Source organism: Plecotus auritus, assembly GCF_963455305.1.
Source record: "Plecotus auritus genome assembly, chromosome: 8".
Classification (NCBI taxonomy): Eukaryota; Metazoa; Chordata; class Mammalia; order Chiroptera; family Vespertilionidae; genus Plecotus; species Plecotus auritus.
Window position 1 is genome coordinate 68,727,878 of NC_137782.1, and position 27,521 is coordinate 68,755,398.

Consider the following 27,521-nt stretch of genomic DNA (forward strand, 5'->3'; position numbering starts at 1 on the left):
TCTCCTCCAACTACTGCCCAATACTCTGCTCCCCTCGGGATAAAACTCAGAAGAGTTGTCTCTATCCCCTCACTTTCCATTCCCTCTTTAATTTACTTCTGTCCTCATAACTCTACTGAAGCTACTCCCATCAAGTCCCCATAAAGACCTCCATGTCACCAACTCCAGTGGGCTCTTTGCTGTCTGTTCGGTCTCTCCCCAGTTGACTCCTGCTTTCTTGAAACACTCTCTTCTCAGCTTCTGGAACCCTCTTGGTTTCCCTCCTACCTCACTGGCTGTCACTTCTCAGTCTGTCTTGCCAGACTGAGAAGTGACAGCCAGTCACTCCATTTCCAAGTGTGGCTCAGCAGCATCTAGGAACCTATTAGAAATGGAGATTCTTGGGCCCCATCCCAAACCTACTGAGTCAGACTCTCTGGGGTGGGGCCCAGCAATCTGTGTTTTATCCAGTCCTTCAGGTGACACCACTAAGATTGCAAACTGCTGATCTAAACCGTTAGCGTTCCTCACGATTCGGTTCTGATTCCAATTCTTTTGTCTGACTACACTTTCTTCTTTGTTGTTATCATCCAAGCCCATGACTTTGAAAACCATCTATATACTGACTTCTGAATGCACATCTTCAGCACCAATCCTCCCTCCTTAAACCCTCCACGTTGAGTTCCAGAATCCCCAGTTTCACCCATTGTGGGAGTTACACAGACATCTCAAACTCAACATAACCAAAAGGGAAGGAACTTCTCTAAAATGTGATCACTCTAAAACTTGGTCTTCCTCTATTTTTGACCATTTTAGAATCCATACCCTGCCCACCACCACCCCAGTTCAAGCCACGATTTTCTCTCCCAGGACCACTGCAAAAGCCACCTATGAGTTCCTGCTTCAACTTGTGCCACATACAGCAATGAGAGTGGTCTTTTAGACAAATCAGTCCCTCCCCTGCGTAAAGCTTCAAGAGCTTCCTATCACATTTAATTAAAATCTAAACACCTTGTCATAGCTATTAGGACCTCGTGACTTGGCCACTTTCTATATGGTTTTCTACATTCCCTCTGATGTCTGAGGTCATAACTGAGCTATCTAATTCACACTTGGTGCTCAATAAATTATTTGTTGAATGAAATAGTTCTCCTTTTGTGAATAAGATAAATTTAGAGTTTGACTTCTTTAGCTTCTTCATATTTGCTGAAGAGGATCTAAGTAATATTGACAAATAACTTTGAGCCAGGACACAGGAGATGTGAAGGGACTCTTCCAAAGAATGACTTGATGTGAAACGTAGCACAGCAGGGGTCCATAAGGCCACCAGACAAGCCCCAGAGGACAAACCATCAACCATATTCTAAAAGTCCAGAAAATGGCCTTCCTTGTTTATCCTGGGATATGGTGGTGTGGTAGCAAGAAAGGAGATTGTAAATGGACTTGGGATGAGGAACGATGTAGGGCCCTTTGCAAAAGCTTCCTTCTGTGGGTTGCCCACCCTGGTGTTGTCCATAAGGTCAATGAAAGGCCCTAAGAATCTACAGGCCAGACCACCAAACCCTATTATGGCAGGGTTTGTTTGTTTTTTAATCACAAATTCTCTGGTACTCCTCCCACTGAGAGATGTGATCTATATCTCCTACCCTTGATTCTGGGTGGACATATGACTACTTTGGTCAATAGTATACAATGGAAGTGAGATTATGTGATTTCTCAGACTAGGTGGGAAGTGGCAATGTAGCTTCTGTCTTGTCTGCTGAAACACACACTTGGAGTCCTAAGAAGCCATGTAAGAAATCCATCAAACCTGGGATAGCCACACAGGGAAGAAGCCAGGCCTCATAGAGAAGCCATGTGGAGGCACTCTGATCAGCACAGCTAAACCTCAAGTCCAGCTGTCAGTCATGCAAATGAAAGAGCATTTAAGTGATTCTACCCTCAGCTCTCAAGATTCTGAGTCTTCAGATAGCCCCCTCTGTGCCTGTCAGACTCCCTGGCCTACACAATCCACAGGCAAAGGAAAATGTTGGTTGTTTTGGGGTGGTTGTTACAAAGCCAGAATAGGACATAAGGCAACCCCTTTTGGTTTCTTCATCCCTGCCTTTTTAAAATCCTCTCTGCTTTTTGAGCCTTTTTGGGTGGGGGGTAAGGGGGGGAGGGGAGGAAGCAGAGCATTCAGCCAGTAGACATAGGATTCCTATGACAAAAAGCTGAGTTCAAGCATCTTCTAACCAAGCTTTCCAGAGTCCCTTGAGGCAGGGGGAAGCCAGCCCCTTACCTAATCTGATCTGGTCACCCACTCCAGCCCCAGACTGCCCCATTTCACCTCCCCAATAAGCCATCTCTGAGGAAAGAAGGTAAGGCTCTATAAGTACTGTCAACATACTCATTACATAAGACTGGGAAAGAAAACAGGCTGGCATTGCTGCCCAATGCTCATTTCTAACTGGCCAAAATCCAGTTCTCTGTTACTGAATGATCTCCCGCCAGTGGCCACATCTTCCAGACCCTTCCCAGCAGATCTTTCAGGGCCCCACCCACACTCATGTCAATGTCACCCTCAGCTGTTTCACAGCACTCCACTCAGTACAGTTCTCCTGGCTTCTCCCTACTCTCACCACTCATCGCCTCCTACTTGAATGATGGCCCCGGGATACAAGTATTTAATCCAAATCCTGTTTGGAAACTTTTGCCCATAAAGAGGGGACTAGATGTCCCATTTTTTTCCTAGGACAGTGCTGGTTTATATCCCTTGACCCGGCTTAATTTGGTGCTCCTTTAACTCTCAAAGGCACCCAAATTTTGGATAATAATTTATATGGTCCCCCTAACCCTACTACCCGTCCTCTATCACTTAATCTCTGACCACCCCTTTCGTGAGACAAACCCCTAATTTCTTGGCCGGAATAATGAACAAGAATACACCATTCTGTAGTATGCAGAATGGACTTGATAAATGGAGTGCATTTTTCTCATTCGTGAATATCATCATCTAAATCATCTCTTTTACATATAATAAGGAGCAGAAACTGACTAAATGAAGGAGCAGGTGATGGCTAGAGGCTTCCTCCTAGGCCTCACATTTTAATGATTTATATGGAAATGTGTACATATTGAGCCCAATCAGGGTAGTAAACATTTTTCCTCCTCAGAAATTTCTGGTGGCCCAAGTTCCAGAAAAATCCTTTCTCATTCCCCAACGTTCCATTTTCTCGAGTATCCCATTATGTAACAGGGGAGTTGGAGCTTTGGGCCGAATTCCCCTTTAAATATGATTTTTATAGTCAATGAGCAACGTCTGGCAGTGATGACACCGGGAGAGGTATCAGCTGACATAAGTGTTTAAACGAATCTCAACTCGTTTTTTTCCGGTGACTCAGATCCCCGGCCCTGCTCGGAAGAACAACACCTTTTCGGTAACCCGGCGGCGGGCCCCCTGGTGCGCCCGCGTGCGAGCGAGCCGCGCGGCGATTGGCCCGCCGCCGCCCTCCCCCCGCCCCCGGCACGGCCGCCTCGGCCCGCGCGCCGCCCGCCCCGCGCCAGTTGCTGACAGCCGCGGCGCTGCGAGCTTCTTCTCCCACTGAGGCAGGTAAACAGCTTTGTCGTCCTTTGAGCTCCCAGTGGGGGGAGGGGGACCAGGGGCCTGAGAACGGGGTGCGCGGGCGCGCCGCGGATCTGGGGGTGAGGACCTGGCTCCCGAGGCCGACCTTGACGGCGGGGAGAGTCGGGGGCTTCGCGGCGGCCCGGGGCGCGTCCGGCCTGCCGGTTGCGCGGTGGTGTTCGATGACGCAGCTGGTTGTGCCTTTCTGGTTAGGACAGCCCCTTTTATTCGGAATAGGGATGGGGGGGGCGCGCTAGCCAAATCCCCTAGCGGGGATGTAAGTGGTACGGAGGTGTCTGACCGCTACCCCCCACCCCCCACCACACACACACGCGCGCGCGCCCACGGCGGGAGCGGGATGGCGAGTCGCGGGACTCGAGGGGCTGCGGGTCCGGGAAAGTGGGGGCAATTACCGCGCGCTAACGTGGCCGGGGAACCCGAGGTTCCCGGGACCCTGGGCGAGAAGAACCCGGAGAGGCGCTGGGGTCCTCGGGGCTCCGGGCTCCGTGCCACCCGACCGCCCTTCCGAGCTGGCGGGCAGAGGCCGGGCGCGGACTGGGGCGCCCCTGGGCCAGGCGCCGCCCTTCCAGATGTCCAGGGGTGCGCAGCGTGGGTGAGGGGCCCGCCTGCCGCCTGGGCCTGGGCGGGGGCTCCTGGGGAACCCCAGCCGCCGCCCAGCTCCTCCCGCGAGGCGGCGGGGCCTGCCGGCCAGGGCGGTCCCTGGGGAGACGGCTGCCGTTAGGGCTCTTGCAACCTCCAGACCGCCGACACCCGCCTCGGGTCCCGGAGGGGCGGGGTCTCGGGACGGCCCTGCCACCCATTCGCGGTCCCTCGGGGACAGAGGGTCTCCTGCGCCCCTAGTGTGGCACACCCGCAGCCTTCGCTTTTCACTTTCTTTCCTGCACCTCTGGAAGGAGGGAACGCAACCATTTGGAGGGGCTCGGAGGGAGGGAGGGCGTAGGGTCGGGCCCGGCGGCGCCCCTCGCGGAGCCATCCTCCTCCATCTGTGCGGGAGGTGCCTCCACGTTTGTTTATTAAATAATGGGGAGAAATCTGGCATCACTGCCCCTTTTGTGTTGTTTTTTTCCATTTACTCTTCGTGGAAGCTATAGCAGATTTTTAAAAATCGTAATCCCACCGCCATCACATCCACCCTAACCATCTCAAAGCCACTGCTTTCTGTTTTTCATTTCCTCATCTCCAGGTTCATACATAGCAGAATGCAGTTTCACCCCCTGATCATGATTATCCTCCCTGTACTCAGAGCATCACGGTTTTAATACGCAGTTCTCCCAAGCTGATGATTTGAGATGTTGCCATTTCCTTGCAAAAAACTCCAGGTAGCGTAGGATTAACGATTTTTACAAATCAAATTATCAGAAAATGTAGGAACAGAAAATTGAATTAAAATGTCAGACTTCTGGAAAAATTAACGACTCGCTCAAATTTGAAGGGGGATAAAAACAGTGAAAAGGAACATTTTTAAATCCTACACAAACACTGAGGGTCTCTTATAATAAAACAAGAACTGGAAAGTGAAAGAAAGCAGCTAGGATGTGATTTATGTATTATTTGTACCTGACACAAGTTTTTCATACTCGTGAAAGGAAAATGTCAAGATTTTAACAGATAAATGGTGAAACGAATCATTTACAGAATAAAACACAAAGCAAGTCTGGATTTTCATTTTACATGTTAACAGCAACCCCTGAAATTTGCATATTCCTGTTATCTGGGGAGGTGGCAGGGCTCTGAGGTTAGAAAGATAGCTCTGCAACTGCCTTCATGACTGGGCCAGTTATACCTAATTTCCTAATCCTTCTTTTGTCCGTTCATAAATAGAGGAAAAGATACCTACTTCCAGAGTCTGTTAAAGATTAACTTTAACCATCTATGTAAAGTAGACCCATTGGTATATATACATTTATTTTCTTAGTCATACCCCACTGGGGACATTGTGAATCAGTATGTTAAACTTTTTGAAAAGCAATCAGGTCACCCATTAAGAAGTTAAAAGCTGTGACCCAGAAATCCCATTCCTGGGATTGTACTTGGCAATGGAAAGCCAAACAAGAAAAGAAAATAACAAGCACATATTTGGGGCAGAATGATACAAAATTAGAACCAAATGGGAAACAATCTAAATGTGTAACAGCAGAGCAGTAGCTAAGAAATCATGGCATATTAACGGAAAGGAACTTAGGTAATCATTCAAAGTCGTAATTTAGAGCCCGTGGTACATGGGAAGAAACTGACAGGTCCAAGTGCAGGTTACTCATAATGAATGCATATGTGCAAAATCTGGAAGGAAAAGTGAAAACAAGAACGTTTTAGTAATTACAGGTGATTTAATTCTGTTGATGTATTGCTTTTCTAAATAATTTTTTCAATGAAATAGACTCTGCTTTTTATGTGTGAAAGAACGAGCTCAGTGTCATGTTTGCTTTTTCAGCTGACCTCATTTCTCTTATCAGATATTTTCCCTTTTCTGGAATACACTGAGTGGCCAGATTATTATGATCTCTGAACGCATAATAACCTGGCCACTCAGTGTATATCCTATATAATAAAAGGCTAATATGCAAATTGTCCCCTCGACCAGGAGTTCGACCAGCAGTCAGGCCAGCCAACTGCCCATGTCCCCTCCTCCTGGCCGGACTCCCACTCATGCACAATTGAATTCATGCACCAGACCTCTAATATGTGTGTGTGTGTGTGTGTGTGTGTGTGTGTGTACACACACACACTCTGAGTGGCCAGATAATTATGCGTTCAGAGATCATAATAATCTGGCCACTCAGTTTAGATTTATTGGGGATTTGGAAATTTATATATTAAGCTTTTCTTTTAAGGGATCATATTTCAGATTTATTTACCAATTCCAGTTTTTTTCTTTTTGTTTTTAAGGTCTCTTGAATATATTTGAAAACTGAACAATTTCAGCCAAGCCGAAGAAGCATTGTCTTTCTGGAGGCACAGATTCAACTTAGCTGAGCCACAACAGATGTACGTACCCTGGGGAATGTCTTTGTTCTCGTGATGGTTGAAAGTCCCCAATTGTCTCAGAAAATAGGGTCTAAAAAGGCTGTGATCACAAGCTCCTGCTCTGGAGACCTGTATGTGTACCTCACACCTATTGCATCATCCTTTCTTGTAAAATCAGCTTGATTTTGCAGAGAAAACGCAAGTTTTCTCTAGAATCATGGTGAATTATATAAGGCAGCAACCATTTAAAAATAATAATAAAAGCACTGAATTGATAATCTTCTGGTTATAAGTCAGAAAACTTATTTTGAAGAAATTGTCAAGTCATTAGAAAGAGGGCCACAAAAGTAACTTTCCTGGGGCTAAAGAAATAGATGAAAGTAGATAATGGGAATGCAGATTGGTGCAGCCAATGGAAAACAGTATGGAATTTTCTCAAAAAAATTATAGTGCTGTGAAGGCCTTGGCGGGTGGGTGGGGGGGGAATGTGGGAGAGGGTCAGTGGGAGGCAGGGGGTGGGGAGAGAAGAGGGACATCTGTAATACTTTGAACAATAAAGATAAACTTTAAAAAACTGAAAATATAAAAATAAAAAATAACGTAAACATTTCTGCACCAAATTAACTCTGAAGGTGACTATCAACCAACTGATGAAAAGTTTTGAGGGGGAAGTTTTGCTAAGCTGTAGTTTTAATTTACCTATCCCATTCTCCCTTTTCGGATCTTATTTCCTCTTCCAAGATAACTATATCAGCTGTGAACTGCTGCATATTAAACATTCAGAGCATGCCTATATCTATTGAGGTGATGGCTACAGCATTATAAAGTCATCCTTGAGTAAATAGTGTGTGCAGCAGTTCCTACAGTGGGAGAATTTTTTTCTCAATTTGTTCATCTTTTTACTTCTGGTTTTCTACTTAATACTGTCATTGTATTGTGTGATCATATCAAGGGAGGTGTACCCTTTTATGAAAAGCATTATAATGTTAAGTGTTGGGCTCCGAGGCCTGGCTAGGAGTGCAATTCCCAGGGAAGTTTTATTATAAAGTCCCAAATCCCATCCATAGAAACTCCCTGGCTGCTGGCCTGGGATAGGCTCCAGCAATGTTGCTTTTTAAAAGCTCTTGAAGTAATCCTGAGATAGATCAGGTTGGGGCCCTTTGCCCTGTTCATTCCAGAACTGGGCTTCAGAGTAGTGAAAAGCCCAAAATACTTTGCAAAATTTGGTATAGCTTGCATCAGATTCTGTAAAGGGCAATGACCTCAAAAAAATTAAAATACAGTAGTCCCCTTTTATCCATGGTTTTGCTTTCTGCAGTTTCAGTTACCCATGGTAAACCTCAGTTTCAAAATATTACATGGAAAAATCCCAGAAATAAGCAAGTCATGAGTTTTAAATTGAACACAGGTCTGAGTACCTCACTTCATCTTGTCACATAGGCATTGTATCATCTCACGTCATGAAGGGTGAAATAGTATTTTTTGTTGTTGTTAATCCTCACCCGAGGATTTTTTTTTTCATTGATTTTTAGAGAGAGTGGAAGGGAGGGGGCGAGACAGAGAAAAACATCAGTATGAGAGAGACACGTACCCTGACCAGCACTGGGGATCGAGTCTGCACCCAAGGTACATGCCCTTGACTGGAATCAAGCCCTGGACCCTTCAGTCCTCTGGCTGATGCTGTAACCATTGAGTCAAACCAGCTAGGGCAAGGATGATATTTTGAGAGGAGAGACCACATTTATATAACTTCTATTACAGTATATTATAATTGTTCTATTTTATGATCAGCTGTTATTGGTCTCTTTAGTGTGCCTATTTTATAAATCAGACCTACCATAGGTAAGTATACTATATAGAAAAAAATAGTATATATAAGTTTCAGTACTATCCATGGTTTCAGGCATCCACTAGGAGTCTTAGAATGTATTCCCCACAGATAAGGAGGAACTACTGTATGACAAATGAGTTCTACTTAGCTCAGGAAATTTCCTCAGGGCGGTGGGGAGTGGTGGGGGCGCTGTTTGGTGCCACTTCCCAATTTAACTAAGTTTCAAGTTGTAACGTGAGTATCAGAAATTTGGCCCCTGGCATACAACCATTGGGCAAGTTCCTACGGCTCTGACTCCTTGTACACACGGGAATAGGATGATTGGGGTAATCTATGGATCTTCTTTTTTTTTCCTGTAGTTCCATTGCTCTGCCATTCTGCTCATGTGCCAATGCCTTGTGATCTTATTTAGTGTAGTTTGCAAGGCATTCTAACACTTGGCAGGCTAAATGTGCCCTAGATTTTCTTCCTGTTCAATTAGTTTCTTCAGTCTTCTTAATTTTGAGTATAATTTCCTCATGTTCTTTGAAATCTCCTTTGAATTCTGACTAAAACTATGTTAACTTTCTGGATTATTTTGAAATGAAGTGGTATCTTTCAGTATTGGTTTTCCCAACCAAAGACTTCATGTCTTTCTCTTTTTTTCTAGTCTTCCTTTATGTCTTTAATTAAAATTTTATCACATTCCTCATAAAAGTACTATTTATTAGATTAACTCATATATATATATGTATATATGTATATTTGCCATTATGGGTGGATTGTTTTTTCTATGCTAAATCTTCTAACTTAATTCAAATTCATTTGGGGACTCTTTTGTTATATATTGATTTCAAAAACTGCCACCCCAATAGGCTCACTTGTGTATTTTGAGATGTTTTGGGTTGATTTTCCAGGTAGAAAATAATGCCTGGTTAAAAACTTCTATAACAACAGTGATTGCTTGCATTTTTATCTTGTTCACTACATTAATGAGAATGCTTTTCCTTTTTAAGATAGGGTGTGGGCTGTATGTCGTTATAGTGATTCTTGATGATGGAAAGGGACTACCTTCTAGTTCTGTAGAAACTATTCTAATAACTTCAACTTTAAAAATCAGGAATGAATGTTGATTTTAATTAAAAATTTTTAAACATTTGCAGAGAATCTTTTTTTTTCTCTTAACGTATTAATAGATTTCCTGGTTTTGAACCATCCTTGTATTCCTTAAATAAACCTTATTGGTCACAGTGTATTCTTCTTTTACTAAAATGTTGAAATCAGTTTGATGGTATTTTCTTTTAGGTTTTATCACCCATATTGCGGGAGGCTGGGTAACTGAGAGCAAGATCCACTCGAAATACTGGGGTTGAATCTTGACCTTAATCCCTTTGGCTTCATTATTAATCAGTTCATGTTTTCTATTAACACTGCTTCTCAGGTGAAGATGCCCAAATGCTTATCTCTACTAAGTTCCAGATTCTTTTAACAATTGCCCCAATTCATACTTCCACTTGAGTGTCTCGTAGATGGAGCAAAATTAATGTGTCCCAACTGAAATTCTTGGTTTTCTCTCCCAAACATGGCCCTCCACCAGTTTCCCCTAATTCATTGCCACCATGGGCCTGGACACAAAAGCACAAACCTAGTTAACTCTCACTCCTTCATCCACTCTATCAGCAAGTCTTAACTGGTTCAAAATGTGTCTCATATACTTGTAGCTCCTCAGCAACATGGTTACCATCCCAGGCCACACTGCCATCTTCCTTTAATTGTTTCTCACCATTTCCTTTCTTGCCCCCTAAATTTTCTTCTTTACACAACAATCAGGGTAATCTTTTAAAAAACAGCCCTATTATGTTACTCTTCTAACCTTTAATGGTTCCCCACTGCATTCAAAATGAAATGGAAATTTTCTCTATGGTGTATGAGGTCCTGGTGAGCTGGCTCTCACCCACTCCAGTCCCATCAGCTCCAGATACACCTCCTTTTTGGTCCTTGAACCCACTAAGCTAAATATCTTATGCACCATTCTGTCCTCAGCTCCTCGCACAATGCTAGTACTTTAGAATATCCTTTTAAGACATATTTATTGAAAGAACCAATAAGTAATCATATTTAATTTTTGACATTTTTTCTCCATTTTTTCTTTTTTTCTTTTTTTTTTAATATATTTTATTGATATTTTACAGAGAGGAAGGGAGAGGGATAGAGAGCTAGAAACATCGATGAGAGAGAAACATCGATCAGCTGCCTCCTGCACACCTCCCACCGGGGATGTGCCCGCAACCAAGGTACATGCCCTTGATCGGAATCGAACCCGGGACCCTTCAGTCCGCAAGCCGACACTCTATCCACTGAGCCAAACCGGTTTTGGCTTTTCTCCATTTTTTCTATGATTATTGATCAATTCAAGTTTTCTATTTCTTTTAAAACTGGCACATACTAGTTATTCCATAAATACTTATTGAATGAGTTAATTCTAAAGTCGATATTTGTAACTTATTTTTTAATAGAAAGGCAATCCATCTGACAGATTTTTAAAAATATATTTGTATTGATTTTATAAAGGAAGGCAAAAAGAGAGAGAGAGAAACATCAATGATGAGAATCATTAATAGGCTGCCTCCTGCACACCCCTCACTGGGGATCGAGCCCTTAACCTGGGCATGTACCCTGACCAGGAATCAAACCGTGACCTCCTGATTCATAGGTTGAAACTCAACCACTGAGCCACACTGGCCGGGCCACTCATACTCCTCTGATAGTCATGTGGGTTCCTTTATTCTCACATGCCTGCCCTCCCTTTTTTTCTTTTTTCTTTTGGCTGATGTATTTTTTTTTTGTCTAATTTTATCTGATTCTTAATTTTTTTTTAACATCTTGTTATACTCTTTGGTTTTCCATCTTCTGTAAATTATCATTTTATATCTTTTGGCCATTTTTCTGTTGGAATTTCTGTCCCTTATTGCTTTGTATGAATTCCTTATTGGTTCCAGAAATAAATGCTCTGTTGGTTTTAAATACTACATTTTTTAACATTGTGTATTCTCTGTTAACTTTGTCCATTGTGTTCTTCATAGCCCTGAACAAGACTTAATTTTTATGTAATAAAACTCTTACATTATTTGCCTCACTTTTGTGCTTTTTGTTTAAAAAGTCCTTCCCCGTCTCCTCTAAGTCACAAAGACATTCTCCTGTATTTTCTTCTTCTAACATACTTTCACCTTCCACAGGCAGGTCTGCAATCCACCTAGAGTCCACTTTTACATGCAGTGGTAGGGATCCTGTTTAAATTTTCCCTGGTTCCCTGGAAGCATCTACTAAACAAACTTTCCTTTCTCCATTGATTTATAGTGTTCATTTATTATATATCAAGTCCCCACTAAAGTATACATACTTGGGTTTAATCTCTAAACTTCTGCTAGTCTGCTTTTTTTGTTCTGTTGGTCTGTTCTTCGACTTTTACCATATGGTCTTTATTTACTAGGCCTTAGTATAATTTAATGTCTGATATGGCACATTCCTTTCTCTTTCCTCTTCATTTTAAGGTTGAGTTTGCCATTTATGGGCATTTCTTTCCACGTGTAAATTTATTGAGCTCCTCAAAAACAATTAGAATTTTTATTGACATTTTATTGAAATTATAGGTTCATCTAGGGGTAATTGATACCTTTTTAATACTAAGTTATCTTGATCAAGACCATGGAAAACCTTTCCATTCTTATAGATTATCTTCTATGTTCTTTATTAGAGTTTAAAATTTTTTCCCCTAGTCTTATTTTCTCTTAGTTAAGTCAATATCTAGATACTTTACAGTTTGGGTTGCTATTGTGAATGTCTTCCTAAATTTTTTTTCTAGTCAACTATTGCTGGTGTAGAGAAATACTGTTGATTTTTATACGCAATCTTGTATCCCATAACATTTCTGAGATCTTGTGTGGATCTCGTTACATGTATATGATTACATTAATTGCAAATAATGACAGCTGGAGTTTTTTGGGGGTTTTTTTTTGCATTTCTTAACACTGGTTACTTCTTTGTCATTGCATGTGTCCTAAGATAATGGACATCCTTGTCTTGTTTCCGATTTAAAGTGAATATACTCAGAGGTTATCCATTATGTTTGCTGTTTTTGTTACATAACCTTTATCAAGTTAGGGGAGTTCCCTCCTATTCCTACTCTGCTGAGTAGGAATTTTCTTAGTGATAAATAGGTATTGACTTTTATCAACTACTTGATGTCTTAAATGTACCAGAGGATTGGGCCACAACCTGACCCTTCACAGAGAGTATCTTAGATGATTAGTGTCATAGCACAGCCAGGGATTCAGAAACCTAGTCTTTGTTCCCAGTAAGTTCACTAGCCAACTCTTGACCTTTCTGTATCTTGGTGGTCTAATTTGTAGACTAAGAGGTTTGGGTTAAGTACTATAAGATATTTCTTATTTTATCACAAATAGAGATTCTCCAAGGTCTTATGGAAGTTTTGAGTCCCTTTTATCCTTAGAAATGATTCTCTCCTTCAAAATGTAGTTGTTATTTTTAATGTTTTTCATAATTAAATTTTACTTTTGTTCTCAACTCGTTTTAAAATGATCTAGTCTTAATATATTCTACTAGAGGCCCAGTGTACGAATTCATGCACCAGTGGGGTCCCTCAGCCTGGCCTGCAGGATCTGACTGAAACCGGCTCTCCGATATCCCCCGAGGGGTCCCGGATTGCGAGAGGGTGCAGGCCAGGTTGAGGGACCCCACCAGTGCACAATCAGGGCTGGAGAGGGACACGTGAGGTTGGCCAGCTGGGGAGGGACCGCGGGAGGGCTCCAGGGTGTGTCCGGCCCATCTCACTCAGTCCCAATTAGGCAGACCCCAGCAGCAGGCTAACCGACCAGTCAGAGTGTTTGCCCCGTGGTGGTCAGTGCACATCATAGCAACTGGTTGACTGGTCAACTATCTGCCCCCTGGTGGTCAGTGCACATCTTAGCAAGTGGTTGAGAGGCCTTAGCATATCATTAGCATATTACACTTTGATTGGTTGAACAGACGACCAGACACTTAGCATATTAGGCTTTTATTATATAGGGTGAATGATTCAATAATGTGAACATAATAACATACTGAATATTATATTCTACCCAACTTTACTCAGCATTCAATTTTAAAGTACTAATCAGCAACACATGCCATGTCTCTGGTTCCCTATTGCCTGTATCTCCAGTCCATGGTCATTCTTCTACTCTAGACTCACCAAACTGATACCTCTTGTCCCATGTAGCTTGATGACAGCATTGCCAAAGCCAAGCCCTTCAGTAATCTCCCTCCAGACCTGCTCTGCCTTCTGCATTCTGTCCACATAGCTGCCCAATCCAGAAACCTCAATTCTTCCAGTCTCTCACCTTCCACATCTAACAACAAGCTCTCCAGAAGCTACCATCTAAGTAAAACCATCCATTACCCTGCACCCCATGGCCAAGGCCATTATCATCTTCTACCTCAGTCATTGAGTCATTGCAGTACCCTTCGCACACACGCGAGCACACACACACACACACACACACACACACAGAATCCCCATTTTATTCTCCACAAAGTTCTTTCTAAAAGAAAACCCCAAACTCTTCCGTGGTTCCCCACTGCCTTCAGGATCAAGTCCAGACTACTTGGCATGCCTTGTAATTGGGCTGACTGTATAACCTAACGTCCAAACTGGGACACTTGAAAATGAAAGGGGCACTATTAATATTAGTGCAGGAACAACAGGTGTAAACTCTCACAGGCAAGTCAGGATGCTGCTCACCTGGCCTAGGAGGCCCTTTGTTACCTGACCTCTGCCTGCCTCTCCACTGCACGTTGAAGCTTCACTTCCATGAAACCCTGTCATCTCCAGACCTGCCAGTCTTCTCTCTCACCACCTGTCTCCACTCTGAATGCTTTGTGGCCCCATCCACCTCCTGTGTCTGGCTCCCTGAGCACCAAGTCCCTCTCTGTGCCTCCTTTACTATGTGGTGTCATCACCTGCTTATCTGTGTAGTTGAGCTTACAGAGCCGCAACTCTTACAACCTTGAACTAGGCATGATCAACATCAGACTGTTACTCCCCTTGCAGTCTCCTCTGCCTCCCACCTCAATCATTTCAAGTGACATCTCCACCCAGCCAGAGTCTGCCATGGTGACTGGTACATGAACTAAATGTTTATTTAACTGAGTTGAAGATGGTAGACAGTTGGCCATTGCAGAAAAGAATATGTTTTGTAAATTCATAAATATGGTTCACTGTAGGTAGCAATTTAATTTTTAGCTTATCTTGTATGCTTTATCATGATGTTTTCACACTCATTCATTCAGCATTTATTTTGTATGTCTATGAGTTAGATACAACATCTAGGCACTAGGGATATTGCTGTGCACAAAACAAAACTCTTGTCCTGGAGAAGATGAACAATAAGCAAACAGTAAATAATAGATGTTAAGTAGCATTGCTGCCCTGGAGAAAAGTGAAGCAGAGTGAGGGATATGACGGGGTGCTGACTTATGTAGGGTGGCGTGGACACCCTGTTGAGGTGTCGTCAGAGCAGACCAGAGCCATAAGAGGAACTGGAGGAAGAAGCTTCCAGGCCCTGGGAGCAGCAGGTACAAACGTCCCGAGATAGGAAAGTATTGCCAGGTGTGAGAAAGTGGAAAGGTTGTGTGGGGCCTGCCTGGCATGGTCAGGATTTGGGTTTTATCCTGAGTACAAAGGAGTAGCCTGGTGTGACCTGAATATGAAAAGGCTCTCTCAGGCCACTGAGTGGAGAACACACAATGGGGACCTGGGCAGAAGTGGGGAGCTGGTTGGAGGCTGTAAAGACTCCAGCCAGAAGAGATGGAAAAGACTTCAACTAGGATGGTAGTGTTGGAAAGTGTGACAGGTTTCAAGAATTAGGATTTGTTTTCAAGATAGACTAATAAGATTTGCTGATAGAGTCAGCGTGTGCTGTGAGAAAGAGAAAATTCAAAAGCTCTAGGGTGTTGTCTGAGTTTGGCTCATGGGAATGAATGGAATAGTTGTTGACATTGACACAAAACTCCTTTTGGTTGGGCGTTATTGACTGAGGGTGATAATCCCCTAGTTTAGTTCCCCGAGGTATTTGTGCAGAAGGACAGACAGCATGGAGGCCAGGAGCTGGGTGCATGAGCAAATGGAGAGCAGATCATGTGCCAGAACCCTTCCCCTCAGATCCTTACCCAAGAGCCTCCAAAAATCCTACATTGGCATGATCTAAGCAGTTTAACTTGGCTTATAACTTTCCAAACATACTTTTGTTTACTTTTGATCTCCAAGATATTTCAATGATAGTAAAAACATAAACAGGATGTTAATTCATTTATTTGTTTCATCCTTCTTCTCTGAAGGTTATGAAAAATCATTTTCTAGTCCTTGATGCCACTTTTATTTGAAGATAAACAGTGCTGGAGAGAAGAGTAACAACAGCATTACAGCATATGCCACTTTTGGTTTTATGGCACCTAATGATATTAAAGAGCATATGGTTTGACGTGGGGTACAGTAGAAACTGCTTAATAATCATTCTTCTGTGTGCTTTAGAGCTCTGGCCTTGGACCTGAGCACCCAGGATAAATGAGATCTTTTGTCTGAAAGGAGATTTTTTAAATTGGATGAATATACATTCTGCAAAAGGGCATAAATTATTACCCAGGATATTTGGGTTATTTGTTTTTTCTTAAGCCCTTTTATATAAGACATGTTTCTCTTGTACCAAAAATTAGAAGAAAATAGGTCACTCATAAACCATTACCTGCTGAACTAAACTTATTCAGCCAGTGAGTGATTACAGATCTTGTGAGCACAGCCATCTTTACCCCACTTTAAGCAGCTCCATCTGTCTGTCCATGTATAGAGAGAAAGATGAATTTACAAGTGGGCTTGTTTCCTATTTCAAAAAATAAAAAGTTTTCCTTTAAGGAAATTCTTGTTGGCATTTATATGTTCAGGGGATATTAATTCCTGCACTTAACAAGTATCTATTGTGTGCCTGCTCTGTGCCAGGCACTGCCCTGGCCCCGGAGGAAATAGCAGCAAACAAGAGATTTCTTTTCTGCTTACATTCCTACAGGGGAGAAAAGACAGAAATCAACTGCGTTTCACTACAGCAGCACCCACCTGGGGGCTTCCTAACGAAACATTAGACTCACAAGACTATAGGGGCCGCACCAGAGTGGTATAGTGGTCCACCCAGCAGCCCAGGACTTGCCTCCACCCCCAGACCCCACAGTGACTGCTCAGGTTTAAGGGCATGAGACCCATATTGGTGGGTAACAGGGTCTCCTTGGTGTAGAAGCCTTAGGCCCCACAGGAGCCAATGTCCCTTATAACAGCCCAATGGGCACAGCTTCCAGGGTCCCCACAAGGATGTGCCAGGTGCAAGGATCACTACTCGAAAGCCCAAACTGATGGCAACCCCACCAGGTGTTCAGAGGTTTTCCCAGTCCGGTTGCATTTCTAAATCAGAGGTTATTTTTTTCATAAGCAATGTTGCTGACACTCCACCTTTATCACATTTCCCAGAAACAGCCGAAATGATCTTAAGGTCAGAATTGTCCCTAGAAGGAGAAAGTGTTGTGTTAACCCTTTATTTAACAGTTACTTTTGTCAGAGGTGCTTTGAAGGAGTACAGAGAGTGAAGAGCATGTGCCGGAGGTGCTGATGTCACTGCTGTGCAGTCATTTGTTAGGCAGCAAACGTTAAGTGCTTTTAACATAGACCTAATACTCTGACACCCTCTTCATTTTGCAGATAAGTCATCATGGTGAAAAGCCTCGTAGGCGGCTGGATCTTGGTTCTCTTTGTGGCCACATGGAGTGACGTGGGCCTCTGCAAGAAACGACCGAAGCCTGGAGGAGGCAACACCGGGGGGAGCCGATACCCGGGGCAGGGAAGTCCGGGAGGCAACCGCTACCCACCCCAGGGCGGTGGCGGCTGGGGTCAGCCCCAGGGCGGTGGAGGCTGGGGTCAGCCCCATGGTGGTGGGTGGGGTCAGCCCCATGGTGGTGGAGGAGGCTGGGGACAGCCACATGGTGGTGGAGGAGGCTGGGGACAGCCACATGGTGGTGGCAGCCACAATCAGTGGAACAAGCCAAATAAGCCGAAAACCAACATGAAGCATATGGCAGGAGCTGCCGCAGCCGGGGCAGTGGTGGGAGGCCTGGGTGGCTACATGCTGGGAAGTGCCATGAGCAGGCCCGCCATGCATTTTGGCAATGAGTATGAGGACCGTTACTATCGTGAAAACATGAACCGTTTCCCCGAACAAGTGTACTACAAACCTGTGGATCAGTACAACAACCAAAACAACTTTGTGCGTGACTGCGTCAACATCACGGTCAAGCAGCACACAGTCACCACCACCACCAAGGGGGACAACTTCACCGAGACAGACATCAAGATTATGGAGCGTGTGGTGGAGGAGATGTGCACCACCCAGTACCAGAAAGAGTACCAGGCTTCTTACCAAAGAGGGGCGAGCGTGATCCTCTTCTCCTCCCCTCCTGTGATCCTCCTCATCTCTTTCCTCATTTTCCTAATAGTGGGGTGAGGGCAGCTTTTTGTTTGAGGGGGAAGGGGTATCTACCTGCAGCCCTTTAGTGGTGGTGTCTCGTTCTTGCTTCTCCCTTTGTCACCCGTAGTCTAATACCCTTGGCATTGATGGCACAGGGAAATGTAGAGCAGGCCTGGCACGCTATGTATTCAAGCCCCTTTTGATTGAGTCCTTCATGGGCTAGTGCAAGTGCCAGGCTGGTGAAAGTATGACAGCAAATAATCATTCCATGATCTAGGCTTATTTTTTTGCCTAGTGCAAGCAACACTGAGGCTAACATATTCTAAAAACAGTCCTCAAATACTTTTGCCTAGATTCCTCCGGCTCCTTACCCCACTACAGCTCAGTATACTAATAACCTGTCTTAGTTACCAGTGTTTTTTGTAGCAGTTTGGACACATTTTTTCATTCATTTTAAGCAAACCTGACTGCATTTGCCTGTTTAAATAGTATTTCTGCCAAATTTGGAAGGATACTCATTGAAAAAACAGGACTAGAAATCCTTAGCTCTTGGGCCCAGGCTCAGCCCTGTGTCTGCAGAGAACTGTGACATTCTTTTGCATTTCACAATATAGGCTACACAGCAACTATTGCATCAAGAGTAAATATTCATGCAACATTAGACCTCTGGGCAGAGGACATTTCATTGGAAATGACCATAACTAACATTATATGAAAGGCTTCTGGGAGTAAATGCAACATTTGGGAGTGGTGCCTTTGGAGGGTACTAACATGTGGCATTCCTTTCCATTAGCAACATCAACTAGATAATTAAGGCAGTTAAGAATTAGATTACCTTCTGGACACTAAGAACAAATCTCCTTTGTTCTCCTGGAAATAGGAATGATTTTGACATTGGGTGAAGCCAAGAGATATTAATATAGAGGAAACTGTAGCTGTAAAAAATCATTATCACAGAAGACGATGTAATGAAGAAAATGATTAGTGTACAAAGAAATGCTTGCGTTTCTTCATTGCTGTCTCATAGTTGTCAAAAACCAGAATTAAGTTGAATCCTTCATCTCTGTAATTGGCTTTTGAGTTGAAAAATAAGGAATCAATCCACAAAGAAAGAAATCTTAGGTTGGAGATGACAGAAATATGATCTATTCTGAGTGGAAAAAGAAATTCTGTTCCTGTTATTTAAGTAAGGTAAAATTATTCCCTGGATCATTCAATATTGTCGCCTAGCAGATTGTATATTACTATTCTGCAATGTTACTGGCTTACTATGCGGGTATTCTATGTAATATATATATGTGCGTATATATTGCATATGACAAATTTTGGTTAGAGCCGTTAACATCCGAAGTATCTAATGCATTACCTGTTTTGTAAGGTACTAAATATGTGGGAAACCCTTTTGCGTGGTCCTTAGGCTTACCATGTGCACTGAATAGTTTTGTATAAGGATCCAAAGTGGTCTTTGAAATATGCATGTACTTTATATTTTCTATATTTGTAACTTTGCATGTACTTGATTTGTTGTATAAAATTTATAAATGTTTAATATCTGACTATAATTAAACAGGAGCTGAATGAGCCTCTTCTGTGGAGTTCACAGTTATAGTCACTAGAGTGTGGCCCACCTGCTGCTGGAGGCCACCAGGGTGCTTAGGGCCGGGGCCCTTTCTCCCTAACTGTCCTGGTAGATCTGCCCCTTTCCTCCCTCTCCCCCTCTCTAAAAACTAACAATAAGCAAACACAGTCATTATCTTAAATTTTGTATTGGGCAAAGATAACAATTTCAGTAACTCCAACTCTTAACACCTTTATAGGACCCCATGACTTCAGGAAAACTTACAGGACCCCATTTTCATTGCCTTCCTTGCTGATTATACCATCTCTATTAGTTCATTATGGCTGCCATGACGAAGTTCCACGGAGTGGGTGGCTTAAACAGGTTTATTTTCTCACCGTTCTGGAGACTGGAAGTCTGAGATCAAGGTGTCAGCGGGATTGGTGTCTTCTGAGGCCTCTCCTGGGCTTGTGGATGGCCGTCTTCCTTGTGTCTTCACATGATCTTCCCTCTGTGTCTATGTCCTAATCTTACCTAATAATAGACAAACATGTAAATTGCACCTCCGCTACACCCACAGCTAATCAGAGTGAGTATGCAAATTAACCCAACAAACATGGCAGGTTAATTTGCATATGCAGGCACGGAGCTGCTGGGAGGGGCGGGATGCCTGCTATGAGGGCCGGCGGAGGGAGCTACAGGAGTGGTGCTCCGGTCAGAAGCAAGGACTTGCCAGCTCCCGGGCAGTTGGGAGTGAAGCCAGGGGAAGGAAGGCCTATTCTTGCACGAATATCATGCAATGGGCCTCTAGTCTTTTTATAAGAACACCCATCATAGTGGGTTAAGGCCCACCCTAACAGCTTCATTTTAACTTTAACTCATTAAAGGTCCTATCTCCTAATAGTCATTTTGAGGTATTGGGAACTGGACTTCAACATAGTAATTGTGTGGGAACACAATTCAGCCCATAATACCATCTTTCCAGGAATAGTGTGGCAGTGTCACTCTCAACCAAGTTCAAAGGTATTACCAGAACTGTGAGTGCCTTGTGGGGGCCCCATATTCACACACTCTGACAGGATTCTCCTAATAAAAATGCCATCTGGATTATTGTGTCCTCAACAGACTGGACTACTGCCTATCATCACTTCAATTAGGATTGGCAAGGGTGCCTACTCAGTGCCCATTGTAGAGCAAACAGAAATGCTTCATTCTGGGTCCAGCACCTGAAATCCAGCCATCACGCCCATGCCTGGCACAAAATGAAGAGTTTTATGAGCAAATTTGTTTATTTTGGCTCCTACTAAGGAAGATCTAAAACCCTAAGCCAGATAATGTGCCTCCTACACACAAATACTCTGCAAACACACCTGGCATTTGAGTTACACTGATTGGGTTAATTAACATAAAACTGAGTGTTAGCTGTAATTCTGTGGGTGCTATAGAACGCTGGCAAGATCCTATCATGCTGCCGAATTCCGAATGTTAGGCATGCCTATCACCCTGCTCAGTAGCTGCCCACACATGGAATATGTCCACTCAGGTTTCTCTATGGCCCTGGTTCACCTTCCCAAGGTGCCAACTCTAACGTATAGGGAGAGCCTCACATATTCCAGGCCCTCCCAGCTGTGTGCCAGGTGGCCTTGCCCATGGTGGAGACTCACAGACCAGAGAACCCAATGAGGAAGGAGATTTCTTTTTCCAGCCAATGCCCGTTTCCCCCGTTCTCTTGCATGTCTCTGAATCTCCTTTTATTCCACCCTCTGATGAATGAAGAAAAGAATGAATAGTTACATGCTCAGCAAAGCCCAGATTTCTGCGCCCTCCCCTCCCCCTCCCCCCCCCCCCCCCCCCCATTCTCCGCAACCCCATAAAGTCTGTCAGAGATCATTCTTAGCTTTGAGGATTTTAGGAGCAAGATTTTTCTCTCCCACCTATAGAAGACGCCCATTGTGACTGCTACACATCAAATACCCACCAGCTTTGGCTGCTACCTTCCCCAGAACATGCTAGGAAATGAACTCAATGAATAAATCAGGACAGGCTGTTTGGTTCTGTTCATCCAAGTTAAAGAAAATGCCCACGGAAAACCACCATTTTGCTTTTGGCATAATCACATGAATAATTGAACAACAGAAACAATGTCTTATTCAGTATCTCCTAGTGTGTGATAAAAACCCCAACATCAAATGGAAGAGCATATGTGTCCTTCAGGGTGAAGAGTGTAGACTACACAATAGTATTCAACCATAATGAGGCTGGATGAAATTCTGATCCATGCTACAACATGGATGGACTTTACAAATGTGATGCTGAATGAAATAAACCAAACACAAAGAGGTAAATATTGTATGATTCACTTTAAATGAAATATCCAGATTAGGTAAGTCCAGACAGAAAGTAGATTCATGGTTGCCAGAAGTTGGAGAGAGGTGGAGAACAACAATCGGCTGCTAATGGGTATAGGGTTTCTTTCTGGTGTGGTAAAGATATTTTGTAACCAATGAACAACTTTATGAATATGCTAATATCACTGAATTGTAAACTTTGAAATGGTGAATCTCATGGCATGTGAATTATATCTCAGTGAAGCTTTTTTTTTTTTAAGTGTAGAACTACCTACCTAATAATAGAAATGATGAGAGAGTAGGGGGAGGTTTAGGTATTGTTTGAGATTTAATTTGTTATAAGAACATTTCTGCCCACTTGTTTTTGTCACAGGTGTTCCTGGAAAATGTACATAAGCACTAATAGCCTCAGGTCAATTGTGTTTGTAAACACTTGGCCCAAAGGCTTTCCTGGCCACACAGTCTATGAAAGCTGAAAAATGTAATGTGACACTCTTGGCCTTTAAAAAGGTGACTACGGCAATACTACTTAGCCACAGACTTATTGGGTTTAAAACCTGCTAGCCTGTTCTGTGATATGTTATACTAGAAGACCAACTGGTATCAAGAGCTGATGGAATTTTAACTAGGTGAACAGACCTGTTACCCATATGTGGTAGAAATTCAGCCCCCTTTACTCACATTAAATACCAAAGGCTCCTCAACAAAAGCTATGGATCTTTGATGAATGGATGAATGAATGTCCTGGCAAATTGCTTTGTGACAAGTCTAGTGATTACCTTTTCTACTAGATTACAAGTTACTCATCATACAGACTAGTTCAACAACTCTCATCCATCTGGTGGAAACTTTACCCCTTGCTCAAAGAAGGCATTTCTCCTAATTTCTCAGTCTGTCCAGCAGAGGTAGCCCCAGCTGTTCCTTCCCCACCTCACAGCCAAGTTATGCAGATCGGTAAGGACACACCCTTGCCTGCTATGAGCTAAGTCTTGGGCAAGACTGAGTAGTGTGAATACCAGGCCTTGAAAAATGGAGGCCTTCATTTGAGCCTTAGCATCTGAACTGCCCATATTACATCTCTGTCTTACTCGCCTTGCCCTGCTTGCCCTATTCAGAGACCTTGCTGGATCCTTTGAGAACTGGATGCCCCATCTGAATCACACATGTGATGTTTTGGCTTTCCCTCCATTGGTTCTCCTTCCATCTGGTTTTCCCTCAGGTGTGTATACCTGATCCTCCCTCCCCGTGTGTCATCTCACACCTATGTGTCACTTCCACTTGAGGTCAGGAGCTCAGAGAAGCTGGGATAGGGAGCAGATCTGAGTAGCTGTGCTGCCAATACAGATAGGTTTAGCACTAGATACCTAGTGATTGTGGCAAGGAAGAATCAGTGATGATGGGGGCTGGTGGGTGAAGGAAGAGCCAGGGACCCAAAGGCTCTTCAGTTGCCTTCTCAGGCTTCTTCATCCGGTAAGCCGGTCCCTCACAGGGTGGGGTTGTCTCGCAACTGCATGATGAGCATAGAGTCCTTATAGGAATCCTCGTTCAGTGTGTCCAGCTCAGCTATGGCATCCTGGAAGGCCTGTTTGGCTAAGGGGCAGGCCCGCTCCGGTGCATGCTGGATCTTGTAACATGAAGAAGGGGACCAGGCCAGTCCTATTGGGTGCATCAGCTGCCCGTGCTCTTTGCTGATTTCAACAACTTCCTTGTAGGCCGCCTCAGAAGCTTCTACCACATGTGTTTCTTCTCCCCAGAAGCTACCTCTGCCAAGTAGCGGTGGTGATGGCCTCTCATTTTCAGGTAAAATACCTGGAAATCATTGCAGTTCTTGAGGAGGAGCTTGTCTTCATTGCACAATGTTCCCCGCTCCTTCTCAGTTCCCTCCCAGTAAGTAACCTTTCTCCACCTTCTTTCCATTTCCATCTGCCATGGTTTTCAGCTCAATGCTGCTGATGACCCTCCAGGAAGATCGCCTGGCGCCAACCACATTGTTGTAGGCCACGGAGAGAAGGTTTCCATCTCCGTGGAAAGAGGTTCATTGAGCTCTGTCACTGACTTCATGGAGGAGGCCGTGTGGTAGTGCTCCGCCTGCTTGGCCAGCCGAGCCCGCTGCAGCTGCTGCTCCAGGTCCCCTTGTCGCCCGCTCGTGGCTGGGCCTCGCCTCGCGCCCCACCCCGCTCGCCTCGCGCCCCACCCCCGCTCGCTGGCTCGCTCCTGGACGGTCGGCTCCCGGGTGGCGGGGGAGGCCGCTGCTGCGCGCATTCGTACTGGCTCCCCAGTCGCCCCAGGCTCAGGCTGCAGGCGCGCCGCCGCCCCCTCCTCTCGCTGGCTCGCCCCGCAGACATCGCCCAGGGCTCAGAATAAAGTTTTTAAGTACATAAAATAAATAGCGGTTACACAGAAAAGCAAATGCTAAAATATAGTTATCAAAACAGCTTTATACCGATTAAATATTTTTAAACGCACTAAGATCTGATGGACCTACTAACTACCATATTTGCATAATGGTAAGTGTAACGGATTTCACCTGGAATAGGGATGTCCAACTTGTCCTGGTTTGCCCCCTACGTTCCCATCTTAGCGCTGAAAATCCCGTGTTCTGGAAGCCCCCTCATTCCTTGGCAAACTGAGACTGCTGGCCACATGCCCGAAACGTGATAAAAACATCTGTGATCCTAGTGGGTGATGCTCACAGGCACAGCTAATGCCGGGGGCACTCTTCATGGAGCAAAGGCTATATTTCAGGCCGAGGTTAGGAAATAAAGAAGTGATTTTTTTTTCCTATCCAAGTTCATGTATCTCCCAAATTCTATCCATGGACAGCCCCTTCCAGGTTAAGAATCCCTGCAATTAGGGGGACAAAGTTAGGCCTAATCTCCTCTAATCTTTATCATTTGTTCTTAGCTTTATTATAACTTAGCAAATTATTGTCATTGTTTATTTAAAAATTAAAACAAGTCTTGCCCTGGCTGGGTGACTCAGTTGGTTGGAGCATCATCCCATACACCAAAAAGGTTTCGGGTTTGATTCCAGGATTCCAGTCAGAGCCCATACCAGAGGCAACCCATCGATGTTTCTCTCTCACATCAATGTCTGTCTCTCTCTCTCTCTCTCTCTCTCTCTCTCTCTCTCTCTCTATCAAGTAATCAATAAACATATCCTTGGTGATAATTTTTTTAAAAATTAAAAGAAGTTTTGACACTTGGAGAAACCAAGATGGCGGCATAGGTAATCACCTATACTTGCTGCCGCTCACAACCACATGAAAAACACAACTAAAAGGCAGGACAACTACCACCCAGAACTGCAGGCAAGCTGGCTGAGAGGAACTCCCACAACTAGAGAGGTGAAGAAAACGTATTGAGACTGGTAAGAGGTGCGGAGGCACAGAAAGTGCTGGCACCTGGATGTGCTGCTCTTTAAACCAGGAGGGAGATACAAGCTCCTGCTTGCTCTGAACTCCAGTTCCAGGCAAGACTCAGGGGGACCCAGGCACATATGGGGAGAAACTGGACTGTCTGGCATGGGGACAGGAATGCAAGGGCAGCTTACTCTTAGAGGTGCTCACAGCGATCATTGTTCCTGCACAAGGGTGTGGGATGTGGAGAACCAGGGACTTCTCCAGTTGAGGGCAGCCATTGCTGTTTGCTCCGCCCTGGTGATTCCCAGAGACCCTGCCCCACCCAATTTACAACCCCACCCAAGCTGTACGCAGCAGCTTTTGCATATGAATGGCCTGTCCTTTCGCCTAAAACAAACTGCAGCTGGGTCAGAGAGCCCCAGAGATTCCAAAAGAAGGCCCACTGCCTGGCAGCAGCAGCGGCCTTGCTTCACAGCTGGGTCTCGTCTGGGCACTTTCAAACCCCATACAAAGAAGAGAAATCTGCAGATGTCTCTGTAGCTCCTGCTGGGCAGCCCCAGACAGTGGCTGACCTTGCACCTCCTTGGAGATCCAAGAGCCAGTGTACCCAGTGGTCAGAGTGAGACCATAACAGATTACAAATCTTCACATCCATAAGAGACACACTCAAGGGGCAGACTCAGTGAGCACCAAAGCCCTACTGAAGCAAGTCCTGCCCCATAAGGGTGTCTCCTGCACAACAGATCTTCCAGTGAAGACACAGCTAGTCACCACAGCCAACTGGCCTGGAAGTCAATTCCTCCCAGTGATACCAACAGCAATCAAGGGTTAACTACAACAAGACTGCAAACATCCCACAAAGGTGTGCAACAAGAGCATACACCTCAGATGACTGGGGAGGCTGAGACACTGGGCCCTATAGGACACCAACCACGCAAGGCCATTCTATCAACTCAAAGAGACTTAGCAGCTATACAGTACATAGAAACAAACACAGGGAAGCAGCCAAAATGTGGAGACAAAGAAACAAGTCAAAAATGAAAGAAATGGATGAAAGCAAAATACTGGATATAAAGTTCAAAGCCACAGTTATAAGGTTACTCAAGAATCTTTTAGAAACCTCTGAGAAATTTAGTGAGACCCTCAAGGATATGAAAAAGGACCAATCAGAAATTAAGCATACACTGACTGAAATAAAGAATAATACATTGACTGAAATAAAGATCCAACAGCAGACTAGAGGATCCCAAGAATCAAGTCAAAGATTTGAAATACAAAGAAGCAAAAAACATTCAACTGGAAAAGAAAAAAGAAAAAAGAATCCAAAAATATGAAGATAGTGTAAGGAGCCTCTGGGACAACTTCAAGCATACCAACATCAGACTTATGGGGGTGCCAGAAGAAGAGAGAGAGCAAGATATTGAAAACCTATTTGAAGAAATAATGACAGAAAACTTCCCCCACCTGGTGAAAGAAATAGACTTACAAGTCCAGGAAGTGCACAGAACCCCAAACAAAAGGAATCCAAAGAGGACCACACCAAGACACATCATAATTAAAATGCCAAGAGCAAAAGACAAAGAGAGAATATTAAAAGCAGCAAGAGAAAAACAGTTAGTTACCTACAAGGGAGTACCCATACAACTGTCAGCTGATTTCTCAACAGAAACTATGCAGGCCAGACGGGAGTGGCAAGAAATATTCAAAGTGATGAATAGCAAGAACCTACAACCAAGATTACTCTACCCAGCAAAGCTATCATTCAGAATTGAAGGGCAGATAAAGAGCTTCACAGATAAGAAAAAGCTAAAGGAGTTCATCACTACCAAACAAGTATTATATGAAATGCTGAAGGGTACTCTCTAAGAAGTGGGAGAAAAAGGTAAAGATAAAAATTATGAACAATAAAATGACAACAAATATGTATCTATCAACAAGTGAATCTAAAAATCAAGTGAATAAAAAACCTGAAGAACAGAATAAACTGGTGAATATAATAGAATCAGGGGCATAGAAAGGGAGTGGACTGACAATTCTTGGGAGGAAGGGGGTGTGGGGGGTGTGGGAAGAGATTAGACAAAAATCTTACACCTATGGACGATGACAATGAGGGGGGTAAGGGCATGGGGTGGATGGGAACCAGGTGGAGGGGAGCTATGGGAGGGGTGGGTGGGGAAAGAGGAACAACTGTAATAATCTGAACAATAAATATTTATTCAAAAGAAAAGAAAAGAAAAGAAAATCGTGAAGAAAAAAAAAAGAAGTCTTCAACACAAAGGGGCCAGCACACAGTAGATGCATGGGGAGCACTGGCAT

General features: G+C 44.0%; 1 protein-coding gene and 1 pseudogene across 4 annotated transcripts; one reads left to right on the plus strand and one right to left on the minus strand.

Annotated features, from left to right (window-relative positions):
* The first annotated feature begins 3,318 nt into the window (after positions 1-3,318).
* Positions 3,319-19,520, plus strand: PRNP (prion protein (Kanno blood group)). 3 transcript variants are annotated; one of them, XM_080683178.1, is made up of 3 exons: positions 3,319-3,571; positions 6,491-6,589; positions 17,176-19,520. In XM_080683178.1, exon 3 carries the CDS (start codon positions 17,186-17,188, stop codon positions 17,972-17,974), a length of 789 nt encoding a protein of 262 aa, XP_080539304.1. In that variant the 5' UTR covers positions 3,319-3,571; positions 6,491-6,589; positions 17,176-17,185; the 3' UTR covers positions 17,975-19,520. The 3 variants fall into 3 exon arrangements, with proteins under 3 accessions (XP_080539304.1, XP_080539305.1, XP_080539306.1); XM_080683179.1 differs by having other exon boundaries at positions 3,529-3,567; XM_080683180.1 differs by lacking the exon at positions 3,319-3,571 and adding an exon at positions 4,788-4,923.
* Positions 19,521-23,327: 3,807 nt separating this feature from the next.
* Positions 23,328-24,106, minus strand: LOC308256582 (14-3-3 protein eta-like; annotated as a pseudogene). The gene has a single exon. The product of its transcript is annotated as a 14-3-3 protein eta-like (transcript).
* Between the last annotated feature and the right edge of the window lie 3,415 nt (positions 24,107-27,521).